General features: G+C 50.0%; 7 protein-coding genes across 7 annotated transcripts; 4 read left to right on the forward strand and 3 right to left on the reverse strand.

Annotated features, from left to right (window-relative positions):
* Nucleotides 1-605: 605 nt before the first annotated feature.
* BP01DRAFT_357738 (H(+)-transporting V1 sector ATPase subunit C) lies at nt 606-2,375 on the forward strand. Its single transcript, XM_025575266.1, has 5 exons — nt 606-1,132; nt 1,216-1,310; nt 1,388-1,479; nt 1,540-2,032; nt 2,084-2,375. Exons 1-5 carry the CDS (start codon nt 832-834, stop codon nt 2,273-2,275), a joined length of 1,173 nt encoding a protein of 390 aa, XP_025430406.1. The 5' UTR covers nt 606-831; the 3' UTR covers nt 2,276-2,375.
* Nucleotides 2,376-2,405: 30 nt separating this feature from the next.
* On the reverse strand, nt 2,406-3,453 carry BP01DRAFT_357739 (adenylyl-sulfate kinase). The gene is made up of 2 exons (XM_025575267.1): nt 3,332-3,453; nt 2,406-3,268 (listed from the first exon to the last, which is right to left on the reverse strand). The coding sequence occupies exons 1-2, from the start codon at nt 3,337-3,339 to the stop codon at nt 2,641-2,643; spliced, it is 636 nt and encodes a 211-aa protein (XP_025430407.1). The 5' UTR covers nt 3,340-3,453; the 3' UTR covers nt 2,406-2,640.
* A 346-nt stretch (nt 3,454-3,799) lies between these two features.
* On the reverse strand, nt 3,800-6,506 carry BP01DRAFT_424199 (putative succinyl-CoA synthetase subunit alpha; the record flags this gene model as incomplete). The annotated part of the gene is made up of 10 exons (XM_025579673.1): nt 6,223-6,506; nt 6,144-6,151; nt 5,966-6,079; nt 5,756-5,899; nt 5,320-5,702; nt 5,045-5,255; nt 4,387-4,994; nt 4,301-4,332; nt 3,953-4,245; nt 3,800-3,883 (listed from the first exon to the last, which is right to left on the reverse strand). Exons 1-10 carry the CDS (start codon nt 6,392-6,394, stop codon nt 3,800-3,802), a joined length of 2,049 nt encoding a protein of 682 aa, XP_025430408.1. The 5' UTR covers nt 6,395-6,506.
* A 2,848-nt stretch (nt 6,507-9,354) lies between these two features.
* On the forward strand, nt 9,355-10,491 carry BP01DRAFT_424200 (uncharacterized protein; the record flags this gene model as incomplete). Its single annotated transcript, XM_025579674.1, has 2 exons — nt 9,355-9,421; nt 9,563-10,491. 2 exons carry the CDS (start codon nt 9,355-9,357, stop codon nt 10,489-10,491), a joined length of 996 nt encoding a protein of 331 aa, XP_025430409.1.
* A 3,293-nt stretch (nt 10,492-13,784) lies between these two features.
* BP01DRAFT_374723 (SUMO family protein SMT3) lies at nt 13,785-14,254 on the reverse strand (the record flags this gene model as incomplete). The annotated part of the gene is made up of 2 exons (XM_025576852.1): nt 13,785-13,841; nt 14,021-14,254. 2 exons carry the CDS (start codon nt 14,252-14,254, stop codon nt 13,785-13,787), a joined length of 291 nt encoding a protein of 96 aa, XP_025430410.1.
* A 409-nt stretch (nt 14,255-14,663) lies between these two features.
* On the forward strand, nt 14,664-15,384 carry BP01DRAFT_357742 (DUF1903-domain-containing protein). The gene is made up of 4 exons (XM_025575268.1): nt 14,664-14,848; nt 14,909-14,959; nt 15,011-15,023; nt 15,078-15,384. Exons 1-4 carry the CDS (start codon nt 14,846-14,848, stop codon nt 15,248-15,250), a joined length of 240 nt encoding a protein of 79 aa, XP_025430411.1. The 5' UTR covers nt 14,664-14,845; the 3' UTR covers nt 15,251-15,384.
* A 392-nt stretch (nt 15,385-15,776) lies between these two features.
* Nucleotides 15,777-19,695, forward strand: BP01DRAFT_342782 (nucleoporin Nup84/Nup107 family protein). The gene is made up of 5 exons (XM_025573493.1): nt 15,777-15,960; nt 16,033-18,439; nt 18,501-18,831; nt 18,886-19,010; nt 19,073-19,695. Exons 1-5 carry the CDS (start codon nt 15,901-15,903, stop codon nt 19,414-19,416), a joined length of 3,267 nt encoding a protein of 1,088 aa, XP_025430412.1. The 5' UTR covers nt 15,777-15,900; the 3' UTR covers nt 19,417-19,695.
* Nucleotides 19,696-20,229: the final 534 nt, after the last annotated feature.

Consider the following 20,229-nt stretch of genomic DNA (forward strand, 5'->3'; position numbering starts at 1 on the left):
TGCCGCATGGTGTCTGGAAGTATCGCATATGTCTATTGTTCATTGCGCTGAGTGGATGGGTCTTGCAGTCTGCTTGTCATGGGTGGAAACATGACACCAATCTAGTCGATTCGAAAGGGTGGAGGCTTGATGACTGTCAAAAATTGAACGATGGTCAGTACACGACGACCGATGACGAGTCGAATAATTTCTGCAGCTTGAAGCCACTTCGAATGTCAAACAGGGCCAAAGAGGCTGGTTTTCATCTTTCAGGGCTGGGTTTCTCAAAATGGTGTTATGCATTGCGTTATGCATCACGAGCATGATAATGATAATGGTTAATGAACTTCTGATCTCGAGCTCCACATTGTTCAGTAGCCTTTGGTGTTAGGGAAGTTGTCAGCTGATGGCGCTTTGCGCATTGAATTTGTAGGCATGAGTCTGGCTCAGTAGTCTAGTCGCTTTCTCCTGTTTATCAGCGACTGTTATAGCAGTAAGAAGAGCATAGTTCTTCTTTATTTTCGCCAGTGTAATTGAGTAGAGTTGGTTGTTCTGGTGAAACTGCACAAGTAGTTGGATATTCCCCGAAGTAAGCCAACCACCCGCTGCCGACCGCCTCTGCCCGACAAGCAACTCGATCGAGAGCCTCCGCTCCGCACCTTCAGCTGCAGCTCCACCTCCCCTCTGGTTTCCAACTCAACTTTCCGTGCCTCTGTCTCCTTCCCCGTCTTTCGTCCGTTCTTATATACAGGCGATTATACCGCATGCCTGGTATTCTCGCAGCTTTTTAAAGGCCTCCGATAACCTCCGCAATCCCCCTCATCCTGTGCTGCTGCCACCACCACCACCACCATGTCCAAGTCCACCAAATACCTCCTCGTCTCTCTCCCCACCTCCATCACCCCTTCCCACCACCGCGACGACGCACTCGACGCCGTCTCTACCACCGTCGCTCCTGAAAATGGCTCCGTCGCCCCGTTCCCCATTCCTGAATTCAAGATCGGTACACTGGATGCCTTAGTGCAACAGGCCGATGAGTTGGCCAAGCTGGAGGCTGCCTGCCAGGGGGTCGTCGCCAAGGTCGGCGATGCGCTGAAGAACATTCTGGAGGGCGACGAGGCGCAGATCGACAAGATGAAGACCGTGAACGATAGTATGGGAACCCTTCTTACTGGCCTTGTCATGACACCTTTCTTGGAGGAACGTGCCCGACTAACGCAATGACGCAACCTACAGAGCCGGTGGACCAATATCTACGCACATTCTCCTGGAACAAAGTCAAGTATCGAGCCGATAAGCCTCTCGGGGAGTTGATTGATTTGCTACAAAAGGTCGGTAGTGTTTCTGGTTCTGTGTCAGGGTGTGAACATGAAATATGGAGTCGGGCAATCGCTGAGACCTGGAGCAGGAGGCCGCCAGTATTGATAACGATATTCGCACGAAATATACCCAGTACAACCAGGTAAAGAATACACTGGCGACGCTTCAACGGAAGCAGACGTGAGTTATCCTCTTCCTGCTACGTCTTTTCTTCAGTGGTCAGGCTAACTTCGCCGGTAGAGGTAATCTGTCCACTAAGTCACTCGCCTCGGTCGTCGACCCTCGCATCCTCGTCCAGGATTCTGAATACATCGAGACGCACCTCATCGCTGTGCCCGCCCAGCAGATCAAGGAATTCCTCAAGACCTACGAGACTGTTGCTCCGATGGTGGTGCCGCGGTCGGCCACACTGGTCGCCTCGGACAACGACTTTACCCTGTACGCCGTCACGACGTTCAAGAAGCACAGCGTCGAATTTGTACACAAGTGCCGTGAGAGCAAATGGATCCCGCGCGACTTCAAGTACGTGGCCGGTGGCAAGGAGGAGGAACGGAGGGAGGTCGAGCGCGTGGGCGGCGACGAGCGCAAGCTCTGGGGGGAAACGCTCCGGCTGGGCCGGACGGCGTGGAGCGAGGCGGTCATGGTCTGGATCCACGTGCTGGTGCTGCGGGTGTTTGTGGAGACGGTGCTCCGATACGGGCTGCCGTTGGACTTCGTCTGCACTTTGATCCGGGTAAGTGTTGTGGCGGTAGTCACCACCAGCAGATCACTAATGGAGTTACAGACTACGAGCTCAAAACAAGCGGACAAGGCGAAACACAACCTGGACGACAAGTACTCGTACCTGGCGGGCAATGCATTCGGACGCGACAAGAAGGGACGGGTGAAGCGCGATGATCCGAGCGAGATGCACGGTGAGGGTGCTGCAGCGGCGGACTACACAGCATATGTGTATTATGACTTTGAGTTCCAGTGATTGGGGTCATTGTCAATTGTTCTCGTTTTCTGTCTGGTTGTGCGTCTTCGTGTGAATATGTATAGCGTACATAGAGTCGAATGCATGCTTATCGAGCCAAGTTAGCGTGTTACGGATTCATTTTCATTTTCCCGCACTAGTAAATAAGTATCATACAGAACTTCAACGGTCTAATTCGTTCTTTTCTATGTGGAGGTGTGTCACAATCTGCAATCAATGCAAGACAACAAAATCGACAGAAACAAGTGAAAGATTCTATAATTGCACACTTCGCCCATGGGATCGGGAATCCTCATCCATCAACTCAACCCCTCGCCGAATGCCCCCCTCCCACGTTCCAACAAAAAAAGTCAAAAGTCTAAAGTCTAAGCAGACTTAGGAGGCAAATACCCCTTCGAATCCAGGTACTCAATAATCTGCCGCACCGCCTCCTGCACCGGCACCTCATGGTTCTTGATGTGCACCTCGGGCTTCAGGGGCGCCTCATAGGGGGCGCTGATTCCCGTGAACTCCTTAATCACTCCTTCGCGCGCCTTCTTGTACAGCCCCTTGGGGTCGCGCTGCTCGGCCACCTCAACCGGCACATCGACGTACACCTCCACGAACGGCAGGCCGGTCGCCTCACCCGGCGTGGGCACCTCGTGCAGCTGGCGCGCGGTGTCACGGTCCTTGCGGTAGGGGGAGATGAACGAGGTGATGGCGATGCTGGCGCTGTCGGCGAACAGCTTCGCCACCTCTGCGATGCGTCGGATGTTCTCGTTCCGGTCCGCCTCGCTGAACCCCAGGTCCTTGTTCAGGCCGAACCGGATGTTGTCGCCGTCCAGGCGGTAGGCGTGCACCCCGCGGTCCCGCAGCAGTTGGTGCTCCAGCTCCACGGCGAGGGTGGACTTGCCGGAGGCGGAGAGCCCCGTTAGCCAGATGGTGAGGCCTTGTTGTTGGCGGAGGGAGCTGCGCTCGCTGCGGGTGAGGGCGCTGGCGTGGTAGGTGATGTTGCTGTAAGTTGGTTTAGTATGAGGGGGACTCTTTTTGGGGGGGGAAGGGGGGTTGTGTACGTACGTGGCCATTGTGAGGTTTGTGGGGGGAGGGAGGAGGAGGATTTGGGATGGAGGATGTGGTTAGAGGAGGGGGTTTGAAAGAGAGAGGAAGTTGGAAGAGGAAGAGTCAGAAAAGGGCGAAACTGGGCTATTGTTGTTCTCCGACTGTAGCGGGCCCCGCCGATCGCGGGGTGGATTGATTTTGCTAAATTGCGTTATCGCTAAGCGGTGAGCCGCTGGCGAGGTGTTATTGGCTACCCGGTTCCAGGGATGGGCTCCAGGTACGGCTTCGAGTTTATAAGGGATTACGTATGCCCTCCTGCCACGGAACATTCTGGGCCCCCACCGCGTTCACTGTGTACGAAGCACGACTCAGGGGATCATCTTTAAGGGATTGTTCGATATATTGTGTATGCATTATGCTTGTGCATGTTCTATGCAATGACTGAGATCTATAGGTCTATCTACTATACTACGATGGCATGATCCTTCACTGCTGCGCCAATTCTATCACCCGCTTCGCCGCGGCCTCGAATTCGTCAAATGCCTCTAGCGGCAGTCCACTCTCCGCGATCTGCGACCACCAAGTCAGCGAATGCTCCGCAGTAACTACTTCACATGATGCAGGCATTCATTCACTCACCATGCGCTGTCCCTCTTGCTCATTCGTCCCCCGTAGTCGCACGACTATAGGAATGCGAACATCCATGTCCTGGAACGCCAACAGAATACCCTCGGCAATCATGTCGCACCGCGTCAATCCGCCAAAGATATTCACAAAAATGGCCTTGACGCGCGGGTCGGACAGGATGATCTGAAACGACGCCTTGACTGTCGCCGACGTCGCCTTGCCGCCGGTGTCCAGGAAGTTGGCGCAATGGCCGCCGTGCATCGTTAACGCGTCTACCGTGTTCATGGCCAGCCCGGCGCCGTTCACTATATGTGATTAGTCGGTCTCTATGATGTGAAAAGGAGAGAGAGCTTCTCCTACCAAGGGTTCCGATGCTTCCCTCTCCATCTAGTCTGTGAAAACGTTCAGTATCATGTGCTCAGCCGGAAGGTGCAGGCATAACTCACTTGACGTAGACGATACCGTCTTTCTCCGCCAGGACCTCTTCAGGTACCTCCTCCGCTGGGTTTCTCAGACTTTGGATATCTTCTTGTCGTCCAGAACTGCGGAATGCGGCATCGTCAAATCCGAAGCGTGCTTCTCTTACCTCCAAAGCATCTGTGGAATTGGCTCGGACTTCGAGGAGGTACGCTTCCTTCTCTGTGAAGATCTGCCACAGCGCGCGCAGGAGCTCGGTCAATCTCTCTTGCTGCGTGGATGGAAGTCGGAGGTGAGAGGCGACGGCCTGGGTGAGAGGATTTGTGCTGCTAAAGTCTGCATTCTGGAAAGGGAAAGGAAACCGGCCTGTGTGTTCGGGGTTAAAAGCAGCGGTCGAAGAGGCCAGGATACATGGAGACAGTGCGGTTCTGTCTACAGTCAGAGCCAGGAAGAAGTCCGCGTCCGTTGAGGCAGCCTCCTTGACCGCAATGGACTTCTTTCGGAGCATGTCAAGGGCTTGGAACGGCTTCACGTAGAGATTTCGGGCTTGTTGCTGTTGTCGTGCGCTATGGTTGGTGGAAAGAGAAGCCCTTCTCAGTGTATGGAAGCCTCTTTGTTGGCTTACTCCTTTGGTAAACTTGAACACATGAGCATATCAATCATGACCTGACGACCGCACGAACTTACGTTGGCACTCTGGGCTCGTCCTCGGCTCTCCAGGAGAGTCTTCATGCCCGGTCCGAACTTCTCAGGGTGGTTCACCATGACTGCACCGGCACTCTCGAGCGCCTGATACTTGTCTCGGGCGTCGGGCTCCCCGGGAGCGGTCCAGGCACCGGCATGGCCCATCACACGTCCTGAGGGCGCATGTTGGCCTCCAACTAAAGCCATGATGGGTCTATGATCATGGTCAGCATGTACAAGAAGCTCAGCTCAACCCCGCCGATGAATGGCACACATACTTGGGGTTGGTAGTTCTTCGGTGATAATCACGGATCCACTCGGCGGCGTCCATCTCCGCTGTGCCGCCGATTTCTCCGACCAGAACAATCCCCTCAGTCTCGGCGTCACTCTCGAAGGTCTCCAGAGCATCAACGAAGTTTGTCCCAGCCAGCACATCTCCTCCCATACTAATACAAAGAGTCTGGCCCAAGCCTGCCCGCGTTGTGGACGCAGCAGCCTCATAACTCAAGGTACCCGACTTGGCCACAATACCAATCTTACCTGGAGTAAAGCACGGCAACGGCTGGAAGCCAATGCGACACTTCCCAGTCACCGAGATGATGCCTGGACAGTTTGCTCCGACCAGCCTCGTCTTTGATTGCGTTTTGAGCATTGAGTGCACCTACAGACAATCAGTCGGCGATACCTCTAGGAACAGTATAAGGAAGCCCTTACACGTAGCATATCATGAATCGGCACATGCTCAGCAACAGCCACAACCAGTGGCACCTCGGCTTCGATAGCCTCTTCAATGGCTGCCGCCGCCGAGCCGCCAGGCACGTAGACAGCGGACGCATCCACCCTCACATTCTGTTGTGCCTACAGCTTGTTATAAATGCAAGCTCAGCTCGACCTCACAATACAACAAAGGCCACCAATACATACCTCTCTAACGGACCGAAACACCGGAAGCCCCAGATTCTCCCCCCTAGCATTCTGCTTCACCCCACCGACAACCTTGGTCCCCCAAGCCAGAGACTCTCGTACATTGGCCGTCGACTGCGCAAAATCATCAGCACTCACTTAGCCAACCTCTCCAAAAAGCCTAGCAGAGGAACCATACCTGTCTACCTACAATTGCACCAGTCAGTCAACCACCCTCTGACCATTAACTGCATACGAAAGCGGCACACGTGACCTACCCGGAAACCCCTGGAACAAGACCTGAGTATGCGCTCCAATCCGGAGGTTCGGCAGTGTCGCATAATTATCGGTGCGCACTGAGGTTGAGAATTGATGTGGCCGAACAAGTGGTGCTTTGAGTTGTTGGAGCGTTGCCCGCCGCGCGGGGAGGGAGCATAGGCGAGTCATCATTCGGTTGCGAACTTACTTAGTAGGTTGGGTGGGTACTGGCTGGTCAAATGGAGCTCGACTCGTCCCCTAGAACCTTTTGGAGTTGAAAAACGTAGTCTGGATGCTGTAGCGGGTTATAGAGTAGATCAACTCCCCTTTTGATACGTAGGGGGAAAGGAAGAGAGGGAGAACAGCCGCCTCGGAGGATTGAAGCCCCTCTTTAAGAATGTCACTGCCGATCTCTGACCTCTGACCTCTGACCTCTGACTTTCCTCGTTACAGGTTTCCGAGGTCGCGGGTGGGGACCCCGGGAAGGGGAAAGAAGGCTTTCTGATTGGGTTTCTCGGAAGTTTTCTGGTGGTGTAGTGCGGGTTCTCGGGAATGACGGCAACCGTAGGAGATTGGCAGTAAGTATCGTGCGACGAGGAATAGGTGACGGCCGAGTTTACGTGAGCTTGTGTGTGGTGTTTACCGCCACTCCCTTACCGCGCGCATGTGGTCTTGATTACGAACGAATTAAGTTATTGTTCTTCAGCGATGGATGGTTGTTTAGTTGTCTAATTCCTGGGATAGATTGTCGGCCATCAATGCGCTACTGCTATCCACAGCCGCTCAAGAGCTACTGCTCTTGCTGGCTAAATCCCTTCTGAGAAATCGACTCGATATGAAATCGATTGTATAAAGTTCTTACATCGTGTAAATGATATATAATCCAAAGTATGGAGGAAAATGACGAAGGAGTGAGTAAAGGGGTCCAACTGGTAGATGTTCCGGAGGACGATCATGGCGCTGAAGAAACATAGCGAAAAATAAAGCATCCAGTTCAAGCGAAGGGTCGACGTTCATCTTGTTCTCAGGCCTGGAGTTACGGACGGGGAAGACGACTGCGCACAGAGCGTATATGCAGAAAACCCACCAGGATTGTGGGTCTGGGCGAAATTGATCGCGGAGGAGGTATCTACATACAGAGCCCGCCAACCACAGTAGCGAGTCTGAACCGGTGTTTTGTGCGCACACAATTCTCCATAGTACCTTATCCCATTCTAATTGGTTCTTATACGGTGCCACTAATTAATTTCTGGACTTCTTATGATTGGGAAAACTAAGGTGGTAGGGGTAGTTCTTGGGGATGCAGAAAGAAAATCAGAAAATCTCAGAATTATGAGGGAGGGGGACGGTGCACTGTGTTGGAACATTACAATTGCGGCGCTTCATATCATTATTTGCAAGCTGGATATAAAGCTGGGAAATTCAAGTGCTAGCTTATTGCCTTCTTTTCGTAGAATAAGTAGGTGTATTTATTGCGAGTTGGCAAAGTCCTTTGCCTTGACATTACCCACAGGGAACATGCAAAGACGAAAGCACTTAATGAAAGCCTTGGTCGACATCAAAGCACCTGCCACTTAGAAGAAATTACACTTCGGATTTGCTTAAAGAAAAGCGCCTTAGTCTGGTCTAGCATATCTTCAAGAACACTAAAATCATCTCTTAAGCTTCACAGGTCATTTAAGGTACCTCAATTAAAATAAGAAAGTCTTGTTATTCCTTTCACTTTATATGTCTCGAACATGGTGTCAACCTTTTTTATATAATGATATCTCATTTAAAATTCCAGTGTTAGATCTGTTAAAAACCCCCAAGTCCCTAAGAGAAAGGTAGGCCATCGGTAATTTTACCTCAAGCCGTTAGAAAAGAAAAGCAGCAAAAGAAAGATAAATATCAATGTCCAATGACTTGAGCCAATTTATGCTAGTTTTCGCTCCCAGAAGCCAAGAGTCGTTGAGGTATATCTCTATACCCTTATGAAGCCATGGATCGGAACCATCGGAAATTATAACATGCAAGTGTTGGTAATAACAGCCTGAAGAGTGTTACCAAAGAACAAGGAGGTTTGAATACTGAATAGAAGAAGCTACCAACCTCAGCACAACCAGATAACCCAATGCTCAGGGAAATGAACAACTCCAGGAGCATTCATGACGAGGAACACACCCGCCTCGATATCAAAATTCGGGATATACTACTTAGCCGACGCCGATCAATACAATCAAATTTTTTAACTTTCCTTGCACTTGCTATTCAAATAAATAGGACGACTTGAATCTCCCCTCCCCTTATGTGGTATCTTGAGCTGCGGAAGGCCCTATACCAGGCAACAACCACAAAATATCAGTTACGATTCTGCTGCCTTCCCGCCAATTCAAGCCATTTATTGCAGTTGCCTAGCGCCGGGTGTTTTGTCTTTCTCATCATATCCAACTAGGGCAACTAACTTAACCGCAGGGCCAATTACATAATCATTGCTAACCTGATAAAATCTTCAAGTACCGAACAGAGCCGAATATAACTTATCATCCCTTCTAGCCTGAATATAACATTGACCCTTGAAGCTTATTGGTTTAAATTTCCCTAAGATGCACAACCCCTTCAGGCCGACATCTCCACGGCATTCCGGCGGGGAATCCTTAAACGGCGCGCTTTGGCTACCACTAGATAGATGTGCCCACAAGTTGACTTCAAGCTCCTTCGCTTCCATCAGATATTTTCTATATAGAGAGTGATATAGTCTGAGTGACAGTGACGGAGTATACATCGAGGACCATAATTACCAATGCAAGGTTGTATTGACTGCAGCAGCGACACCGAGTACTCTTTTCTTGCCCTAAGTGCGAGGGGCCGACAGTTTTGCCTTTAGGTCTAAGGGTCCTAGGGTCCTAGGGTCCTGGGTCGGAGTGGGGTCAGGGATCAAGTGCAGCTGGATGGAGGACTTCGTTGGTGATGAATGCTAGACTAATACATGTAGTCTACTGTGGGTACTGTGGTTAGCCTACCTGTACATAGGCCCAGCTGTGCACGCTCCTAAATAGGTATTGTATGTGGACCGCGGGATCATTCCGGACGGGGCCCAGCGGGGCCCGGATAAGGCGTCGCATTTTCCGACAGCCAAGTCGTTTGGCAGACAGGCAGGAGTTAGGGGCCTCATGGGTCCGGCCAGGAGCCTGATCGATATACATCGGAACCTGCTGGTTCAAGAACCGCGCAGTCTGGGTGGGTCCTTGCGTGGAGCTGAACATTTGACTACCCATATAGTGTACCCAGTAGCCAATTAGTGTAGCCAGCGTTGGGGAGGGGTGGTTCTCGAGGAGACTTAGAGAGCTTGAGTGAGACAAAATCTAAGACAGCAAGCAGCAAGTATCAGCCGAGGGATTAACTTGCATTCACTGGTGAGGGAGACTCTCGAGGCACTTCCAACTTACCTTACCCGTCGAGAACGAAAGGAAGCGTTATACAAAGCAGTAGAAAAGGCTCCAATTTTCCTCTCTGCTGTACGTCTGTGCTATCCTTCCATCGCATCTCACTCTTACCCTCTGTTCAATCTCCCGGACTCTGCTCCATGTTGGTCTCTGAAGCACGCCTTGCTCGTTGTTGTTGTTTTTCAATCCTGGTCGCCTCCCTCTGCTGGCTCTATGTTGCTTATAAAGGCTTCGATCCTGACGTTAAGTTTATTCTCTGGACTTTCGTCGGCCCAGCCTTCTACGCCACCTTCGGATGGCGATGGCCTACAGTTGATCGACGGGCAGCGTCTGCCTGATTTCTGGTATGCCTACGATCTCGACGACGCCAGTGCCTTGGCTCTTCCCAGCCTCGAGGCAGCATATGAGCAAAACCCCAACTTGACCACCAACAATTTGGCCGTCCGTGAGCCCGTCCAGGTCTGTGAAAGCAGCCTCTCCCGCATGTCCCAATGCTCGACCATTGCAGGGTTTGCCTTCACCACGACCGCGAGTATTGCCGCAGCGATCTGGGCTTGGTCCCACCAGAAAGATTGCACCTACCACTCTGGCACGATTGAGGGTTGGCAGTACGAGTTCCATGCCACTGGGCGGAATTGCGACACCACCGCCCAGCAAAAAACCATCCAGGGTGCCATATACCACTATCTTACCGCGATCGAGGGCAACACTGTCTGCGGCACACAGTGTCTGTCACTAAAGCACGGAGGCAGCTATGCCGGCTACCTGAAGATCGGCAAGGTAGGCGTCTTTGACTCCGCCGCTTATTGTGGTCCAACCCTGCATTTCGAAAATTGTGCCTCAGGTGGCGTGAACAGCTTCTAAGGGAGTCTTCTTTCTTGTTCTCCACGTTTTCATTGGAGCTATAAGAGAGTGATGGCGATAGAAGGTGGAAGAAAGAGGAGAGGGACTGGAGGTGGTTGGTCTTTTGGGGGCCGGTGTGCTTGAGAAAGAGTAGGAGGGGCTGTGGGAATCAGCCTATCTATATAGTAACTAGTACAACTGAGTCTTAAGTAACTTCTTCTTCAGATAGCTGGTATTCAGCTTTCTAATAGTACAATTACTACAGTCCTTTCCTCTGGTATACTATATTACTATTAATATAATCCTCTGGGGTATAATTCTCACCTGTATAACAGTGTACCACTTGTTCGCGGTGCTGATAATCCACTATAAGTTTCTGGGGTGACTAAGGCAGTAATTATATCTATATAGATAGTCTTTACATCACAGTAATATTATAAGAAGAAGTAGATATTCTAAGTTGGAGTATAGTTTACTATATACGGGTTCGCACAGATTTTTGGCAGATACATCGCGTACGAGATTACAATATAGATTAGGAATAGTACAGCACTGTATACTAGATGATAGATCATCTTTCTGATACTGGGTAGATTCACAGTACTTATAGATATAGTATTTCTCTTTCTTCTATTAGATTCACCTATCATGGTGCAGTTTCTATCCCCTATAAAGAAGATACTGTATATAGAGCAGCTATATAGAAATATACCTTGAACGGTACTAAAGTCGGTGAGTTTTTACAATACTATCTGCTTTGAGCACTCTCTGATCTCTGAGATGATGATGTATATAGGTTCCGAGGTGGATGGTATTGCAGGGCAGCTTTATCCTACGGTCTCCTTTCAAAGCGGTAGAACATGGTCTCTTTCTCGCGTGAAAGCAAATTTTGGGCCTGTTTTCAAATTGCCGCCCGATGGAAGGAAAGGGGGCTCTGAAATGGAGGGAAATGGCGCTTGAGATCAATAACTCATCAGTCATGGAAACATTTAGGTCGGTTCTTGGATCGTTATAGCTCTCTCTTCACGTCGAATTGGGACATTCTAGATATCTTTGTGCCTTTCGATGCAGGAGGTCACTAGTGCTGGATTTGGCGATAGATGTGTCAATCTTATATCTGTGAGGATAGTCGTAGGAGGTAAATGATGCCAGTTAAGTCTTGGCTATCATTTTCTTTCTACATCCCCAAGAAGACGGTGGTGTTACTACATAAGATTACTGACCTGGTAGTTTGACTTGGACTTTGAACTTTTATGCCTGCTTGATAGTTCTTCCACGAACACTTGGAGAAAGCCTACACTTGTGCCAACCCAAGCCACCGAACGCGTAGTTCTGCCGTGTTGTTGGGGGTTGTAAAAGTATAGTAAAGAGAATAGTCACTATACTCGCAGTCACTTCATTAATCGGACCGAAAGCCATGCCGCCAGATAAGATCGAAACATACAATCCATACTAGTCAAAAGTGGTAGAACACTAACACACCACACCAAAACTGCTGTTTGGAATCTTTCTTTTTCAACAGACTTTCTTGATTCAGTGATAAGCGATAAGTATTACTAGATCTTTTCGGTAGACCAAATTTCTTACCAAATACTAAGTCTTGATACAACAAGACTACTACTGTACCAAGAATGCCGTTTCCAGAAATACCAACCAGTATTATACACTTAGATTGACAAATTGCTAGAAGGCACACATTCAAGCACAAAGTTGCCACAGACAATTCTATCACTAGAGTAATCCAATCCATGACTACTAACTTCAGTCAGCAACTGTTCTGAGTCCCCATACATCATACATAAAGTAAAGCTTCTTCAAATACATTGTGTAAATAATGATTAACAATCACTGGCAGGTACTACTATTAGACGACTTAGAAGACCCTATAGTTACAGCGTGACTATCACTGAGTACAAGAGTTAACTTTGAGAGTGAAATATATTCATATGACGCCTTGATATGGCTTAGAGGTGGCGTTTGAATATGCGTTGTTGATTTCTTAGATGGTTGTTTTAATGAAGAATTTAAACTGACAGGAGCATGGGATAAGTATACTCGGAATCACGTGGCCGGATTATCGCCACGCCGACAAATTATAAGCACGGTATTACAGCAAGAATCATCTATACTACACCTCAAAGCTTCAAAACTGCTACTTATATCTAAGTCAGCATTATACTTAACTCAACAGTAGACCAGAGTACTGAGTAGTGAGCCCTAATTAGTCCCACCCACATTACTAAGTTTCAGAAGACATAAAATAGCACCACAAATACTATGAACTTAGTCAAGAAGATAATATACTATGTTACTCAGGCAACGCAATAGAGCACAAATAACAAGCGATAAGAAGAATCACTTCAATTAAGTAAGTAATTACAACTTCAGATGATGTGCCATTAGTACAGCTGGGAATCCAAGTACATCGTGAGTCTTTAGTTCTAGTGCAGAGAATATTATATTATTAGTAATCAGAGTATAACAAGCAGTAGTTACGTAGTTAACTAACTAGTTAACCAGTTAACTAACAACTATACATTATAGTTAGTGTCGCGGCTTTTGCTTACCTACATCATTTTTTTTGCTTGCAGTGGTCATCTTTTGTTAGCAAAAGTCTGATTATTCCCTGCGCAGCCCTGCTTACTCGTTACAAGCCTACCCTGAACACGTCAGTCGGAGAGTCAGGGACGTTGTAGGCTAGACAGAGGGACGGGGTAATGAAAGCCGAGGAGAGATAAGGTACATCGACAATATACTTTCTACAGAGGCTGGGAAAATCCAACTGATATCCTTTACCGCAATCAATTAGAAGTCATAAAAGGTGAACCGCCTCGCTACAGAACTTCCAAGACGGACAGAAAGAGCAAAAAGCACTTGGATTCCATCCCATGCTATACAAGTATCAACCATCCAAGCAAGCAGTGACTCACCCGGGCTCCGCAATGAAGGAAGAAAACTCATCTGTTCAGGACATAGTTTCTATTCTCGGCCAAACTCATGTTAGTAGCTGGCAAATGCCACGTCCCAAAAGACTCCCTATTCATGTGGCCAAAGCCCGTCGAAGCGGGTTTTTGCAAGCGCCGCCTCCGTACTGAACACCATTTTGCGCCGTGTTTTCTCGCCTCTTCTTCTTTTCATATGCGACGAATTTAGGAAAAAGACAGGGGGCCGAGAGAGAAGTCGGAGAAGAGAGGGGAAGCGGAAAGAAATAATTGGCTAATATTGAAGTAGAAGATTATGTATGAAAAGGGAGAAAGAGAAAAAGAGCCACGTTCATCATTATGCATCGGGATGGAAAAAAACAAGTGATCTATTTAACCACCGATCTGCTCCTGGTGGACCTCAAGGGTGTCTCCATCGGCCATCTCGAGCTATCAACGGGGAAGAAGTCAGCTTGGTATCTTTTATGTGAGATGGGGGCAAAAGAGAGTCGAGTTTGCGTAGGTGTTTATTGGCCAGAGGCGACAGCCTGAAAGCGCTGGCCCCCAGCCGGTGGGTGGCGCTAAGGGCGCGAATAATGGACAAAAGTAAGGAAGAAGGCGGCACGTACAGTGTCTGGCGTGTCTTCAGGACGCACACGGGTACCGTCGAACAGAAAACGGACCGTTGAAGGCTGTTTACCCTGGCGATCGCAGAACGCATCCATCAACTTCTTCAACTGGGTTGACCGCTTGATCTTGAAGAAGACCTCGTTGTTGTTGTCGGTGACTTTGATGTTCAGGTGCTCGGCGGGCGGGGGCGCGGCGGCGTCACCACCGGCAGGCGAGGCGTTGGCATCGGCCATCTTGCTGAGAGGTATGGTTATCCTGGAGGTGCGCTGGATTCTGTAGGCGACAAGGCAGAAGTCAGCGCTGGAACGGTTCCTGTCGCATGTAGAGCGGGCTTGCTCGGGGTTGAAAAGAGAGAGAGATGTGATGGGAGGATGAGGAGATAAAATCTTACTGCTGGAGATTTTGGGTTGAAGAAGGGCTGATGATGAAATATAGGAGCTCAGGTTGAGATTGTGGAGAAATAGAGAGGCGAAAGAGAGGGAAGCGCTGAAGAGAAATAGATCGGAGTTAATGGGATAGAAGGCGATGGCAGAAGCAACCTTCCCCCACCGCTGATGACCGCCGGAGAATCTATTATTGCGGCGCAGGTCCAATCGGCCGGAGCAACACTGGATAGGCGGACTCGACAACGCGATGATACCTCAGTGAATGACATTGCTTTCCTTCTTGATTTTTTCAACACCGGGAACTCGAGTTTTGTTGTATCTTTTTCTATTATCTTCCATGATTCTGCTTTCAATTGTTTCTGAATCCTGATTTGCCGCCCGCTTGCTGTTTTCCGTCAGTTCTTGCACTGTGAAGTTATTGCTATATATCATTGCGTCATGGTAGGCGGATCACAATGTCACAGTGAATATGCCTTCAACAAGTTCATTGACGGTCGACAGGGCGGACTCAAAGAGGACCTAGCATATGACCCTCCTTGTCATCCACGCGCAGTAAGTTATCTTCCAAGAAAGATGTGAGAAACGTCTGTTGACAAGCCGGAGTGTGCCATACAAGGTAAATCACTCGAGTCTTTGTTTAGGGCAAATGTCACTGATCGAGACCTGTCAGCCTGTCTGACCAAGAACTCATACCAGGAAGAGAAGTGCCAGTCGCAGATTAACGCTCTTTACGAATGCTGCAACTCATTCTACAAGGAGCAAGGTGAAGACGCAAAGACCCCTAGCTGTCCCAAACCCAGTCTACTGCGACTGCGGATGAAGCAAAAAAGCCAGGAGTCCTAGCTGCATGAGCATCTTCTTAGACCCTTGTTCGTGCCTCGAGTACATGTACATACTACTAGAGACCATCCCTGCAGATACTGTACAGAGCCCAGTTCATGTGTTCTACTGTAGAGGCGAAGATCCGGTCGAAGCATCGAAGCTGAATGTGACAATTCCTTTGCAGTCTGAGCTCTCATGTAAAAGTGAAGAGCTAGGCTAGTTGTAAGAACTGCCAACTTCCTCTAAGACAATCGTGAGCACGCAAAGAGGCCGATTGACCTGGACGAATATTGAAAACTCTCGCCCCGAGACTCTAATGACTGCCTATATGACATTTGTTGAGAGAAAAGAAAAAAGAAGAGGAAAGCGAGAAAAAAAATCACGGTATTTCAATGCGCGGGTGTGTCTCCGCTAGACCTGATTAGGGTTAGTATAGCTCGGGCGGTCAGTCTCACCAAATACAGCAAACACGCCAAACACAAGGCGGCCAAGAAAGAAGGCCTGTAAGAAAGTGGAAATGAACTTGAAGTTCCAGTTCTTCCCCAAACCGTGCTTGGGGAGCTTCACGCCTATCCCGCATACAATCCACCACCCCCATCTATCCACCCCATCACTCCTACCACAAACTAGAGTCGCATCAAGAATAATTTGTCAATTCCTTGGTCGCGCTCATGGCTCCCCTGACCAGGGTGTCGGGCTCGGGCGCCCCGACCGGGTTTACCTCCGTCAATGTAAGTGTTCCTGTGGTTTTGTTGACACAGCCGGCCAGGCGGTGCGCTGACACACAGCTTTGCGATGTCCAGCCCCATCAACATGCGCCCGATGATACGGACGTCATCGAGATTATTGATGACGACGACGAGCCTATGGATGAGGGCGAGGATCTCGAATCCAATGACAATGAAGAGGATATGGAGCAAGCCGAAGAGGAAGAGGAAGAGGAAGAGGACGACGGAGAAGAAGAAGAAGAAGAAGAAGAAGAAGAGGAGGAGGAAGAAGATTACGATGATGGAGAAGACGGGTCAGAGAACAACTCCGCCGAGGATTCGAATAGCAGTGAATCGCCTTTGGAACTCAGCCCCCCTCCCACCGCGCAGTCCGGGATAGACATGATGCCTGTCGATGGGCAAGTGGATGGCCGCGCGTTGAACGGGAGTGCTGATGCTGCTACACCGGAACTATTCACCTCAGCAGGTGCAAAGAAAGCTATGGGTTCTCTTCGCCATACTGCGGACCGTGTGACGCGTCAGATCGAGGACTTCGCAGAGAGGCTGGATCGCTTCAAACGGCGGGGAAGCCGGGCGGATGAACTCGATGACTACAAGGCTGCCTACCAGCTGGTGAGAAGCTACCAACAGCTCGCGCACGAAGAGCACCAAGCGATTGAAAAAGAAGCCACCTTGAAGCGCGCAAAGCTGGGGTTTGGCGCCAACCGGGTCGACGGAAAGAAGGATCCCAAGACAGAAGAAGACTTGGCGCGAATGAAACTCGAGGAAAACACCTGGCAACTATTCTGCAACCTCATCACTGTTGCCACCCCAATCCGTGTCGCCAAATCGAAAGAGAGACAGGCAACTGCCTTCCAGAACCTGCACCGCTACTCAACAGACCGTGAAGTTTGGGAACAGTTCCTCGACTCGGACGCATACGCGGTAGAATGCGTGGTGATTCTGAAATGGCTCGAGTACACCGCCAAGCATTCATCTTCCCCCAAGGATATCGACAATCTGATCGCGAAGCTGGAAACGCAAGCCGAGAGAGGCCAGGGATCTTGGTCTTTCGGCTGGCTTTACACCAAGGAGACGATCAAGGGACACAAGCGATTACGAGCCTGGCCTCAGCCCCTGGAGCCTAACGACGCTGGAATCACCGCTTCGCTGTTGAAGTCAGATGACTCAGAACCCTTGGTCACGCAGTTGGATCCCGATGCGGTCACACGACAGAAGCAGAATCTCCAGAAACAGGACCAATACTATGAACGTGCCACCTGGATGACATGTTGGAAGATGCTTAGAGAGGGCGAGAACTGGTCGAAGATCCGGGACTGGGCCGCAGAAAGGCTGGAGCCCTGGAGGGCCGTCAGCATCTGCGGCTCTAGTGTTGACATGAAGGCTCACAGGGGACGGACTCCTGTCGACGACGGGCACACACGCTTCATGAATTGGCGGTCTCAGGAGTCTTGGGGTGCCGCCTGCAGTGCTCTTGCGCGGAACCCAAAGATCGAAGACTTTGAGCGAGCCGTTTATTCGTTGCTTTGTGGCGAGACAGAAGCCGCCTTCAAGGTTTGTCAAAATTGGGATGATTTCCTTTACGTTCATTTCAACCGCGTTGTAATCTCCCGCTATCAAGGATTCTGCAAACAGTTGCAACGGAAGTTGAGTCATTCGCCCACTGCGCCAGTGGCTTTTGTTGCAGAACCCGCAGGCTATGATGAAGTGAAAAAGTTCATTGAATACACCAGAGGACATGAACGCGTTGGCCTCGAGGCTCGTAACCCATACCGCACTATTCAAGCAGCCATCTTGTCCCGCGGGTATGACGAGTTCTTCTGGACACTGGCCCATGCAGTCTCACAGGCCGCAAATGACGCAGCGAAAGGCTCATCTCTGGTTCCTGAATTGTCGTTTGTGGAGGTAGAGAAGAGCCTGCTGATTACGGCCAATGACCGCGATGCCTTACGGATTGCAACTCATCTGCTCATTATCACTCGGCGCCTTGGACTGGTACGATCGGACACCAGGTACCACGAAGACACGTCTGTCAATCTCATTGGGTACATCTCCAACCTTGAGGACGCTGGCGTTGTGGAACTTATCCCTCTTTATGCCTCGCTTCTTCCAGCTCACCTCATGAGAATTGCTCTGGCACGGGTTCTGATTGAGATCATTGACCGATCTAGACGGACGCGTCTGGTCGAAGTCATGGAGAAACATGGAATCAATGTCGAAGAGATTTTGGAGACCCAATGGGAGTATGTAAGCCAAAGAGTGTCCGCTATCGACCATTCGCGGACAACGAAGCAAACCTCTAAGGTTGTGACACGACATGATGGCGATCGCGAATTGGTTATGCCTAGGCATGACTATATCGGAACCGAGATCTCCGACATAGATGAACGAGTGATTCGCAGTCTTGAATGGCTCCGCCATGTGGACGGACAATGGGGCAGGATCTGTCAGCTCGGATCCCAGGTATACCGGCGATTCTATCGTATGTTTGCCGTCTCCTACGGTTCCATCTACCATTGATTGTCATGCTAACAAGGCTGTAGTATCCGGGAATTTGGCAGCTGCGAGGCAATTGAGCAAGCGCATGAATCTTTCTGCCATTTCGCGAGAATCCTTTGGATTTGATGTGGCGGCCTATGCGTTCGATCTCGCATACGGACAGGAGCCTACTGGCTCGGAGCCTTCCAGCCCCATCAAGAGCAGACTGTTTAATTCTCCCCACAAACGGAGTCGCTCCAAGACAAACGGCAAACCAGCTGTGGGTGACACCAACATTTTGCTACAACAGTCGCAAGTGATGCGTGACCTAGAAAGTTTGATTGTCGCGTTTGATGGGATGGAGAAATTCGCCCTCGCTATGGAGAAATATGATCGGTAAGTTTTGATGCTCGACCTTCGTGCAACTTCAGCATACTCATGAAACGATAGGACGAGACGTGGGCGGGACACCGGCGCCATCAAAGATCTTCGTGAACAGGTTCAAGATGCTTTGGATCTAGTCAGCATACCGATCGACCAGATGCTCGGCGAGTGGCTCGTCGGTGCTGAGACCGGTAAGCTCGCTCACATGTCCGACCCGATGATTCAAGTCCGACTGACTTTCCCCCCCTTACAGCGTCCGAGCAGGAAGAGTTAGAACAAATCCGGACCATGTACATTCCCGAGGTCTTCCTGGATTATCACAATGCTCTTTACTTCTCTGCTCGTGTTCTCAACAGCGAGCTTCTTGTGCAGTGCATGAACCTCGCGATCCAGGTTTCAGAGAACGAGCTGTTGACGCGCAGCTTTGTGGCCGCGCGCCGAATGCAAGAGCTGATGGATGCGTTGGCGTTGGCCAGCAAAGCCATGGTCAACACCCGAGCGAAGCCCGGGGTGAGACTCTTGGGAGGCGAACAGTTAGGGCTCTGGAACGTGGACACGACCGATGGGGATGAGCTCGACAGCAGCATGGTGCAGTGAAGTCACCCCCTATCTTAGACGTGTAATTACTACTCTTGTAAAATGGCACAAGAAATGGAACGACGGATTGGCATGATGCGTGTGTATGTACATTAGCCTCCTCTTTGCTTTTGTGTTTTTTTTTCTCTTTTGTGGTTCTGTCCTAGCTGTCATTCTATGGTCACGGTGAATATTTGCATGTACGCTGGATTGGGCCGGACTGGGACATTGAGCAAATGGCTAGGGAAGTCATTTTCAGGCGCATTTGACTAGGTAGGGTTTGCAATGCAATACGGGTCTGCTGAGTGGACGGGGAAGAATGAGATCCATCACATCCAGTACGAACTACTAAGAGTACTTGCTTGCCTTGATGTCCTTGTCATTGATGGCCCAAGAGCATATAGTCATCCGAACTAGTCAGTCGTAGAAGCCGTAGCCGCACATTCCACCCCCACAGCCCACAGCGCAGCATAGCACTAGTCGTTTTACCGAGTACTACGCGCAGTCGGTCAAATGTCTCCGAACAGGATCACGTCTCGGCTCAATCATCCCGTCAGATCTCTGCGATGGGGGTGTGTGTGTGTGTGTGTGTGTGTCTGTGTGGCTGTGAAAGTCAACGGGGGGTGACCGCATATCCCTTCTCCCAATCCGGGAGGGATTTAGGGTGGCATTAGTTTGTACTGTATCCCAAGCTTTCTTTGATAGTCACATACTAACTTCGGGGGAGCAGAGCAGATAACGGTAGATAGCTCTACCCTTGCATCATGCCTGTGTGTTCCTCCTGGTTCAATATCATCATGTGGTGTGTTTCTGTTTCGTTCTCCTGTCCGAAGA

Source organism: Aspergillus saccharolyticus, assembly GCF_003184585.1.
Source record: "Aspergillus saccharolyticus JOP 1030-1 unplaced genomic scaffold BP01scaffold_20, whole genome shotgun sequence".
NCBI lineage: Eukaryota > Fungi > Ascomycota > Eurotiomycetes > Eurotiales > Aspergillaceae > Aspergillus > Aspergillus saccharolyticus.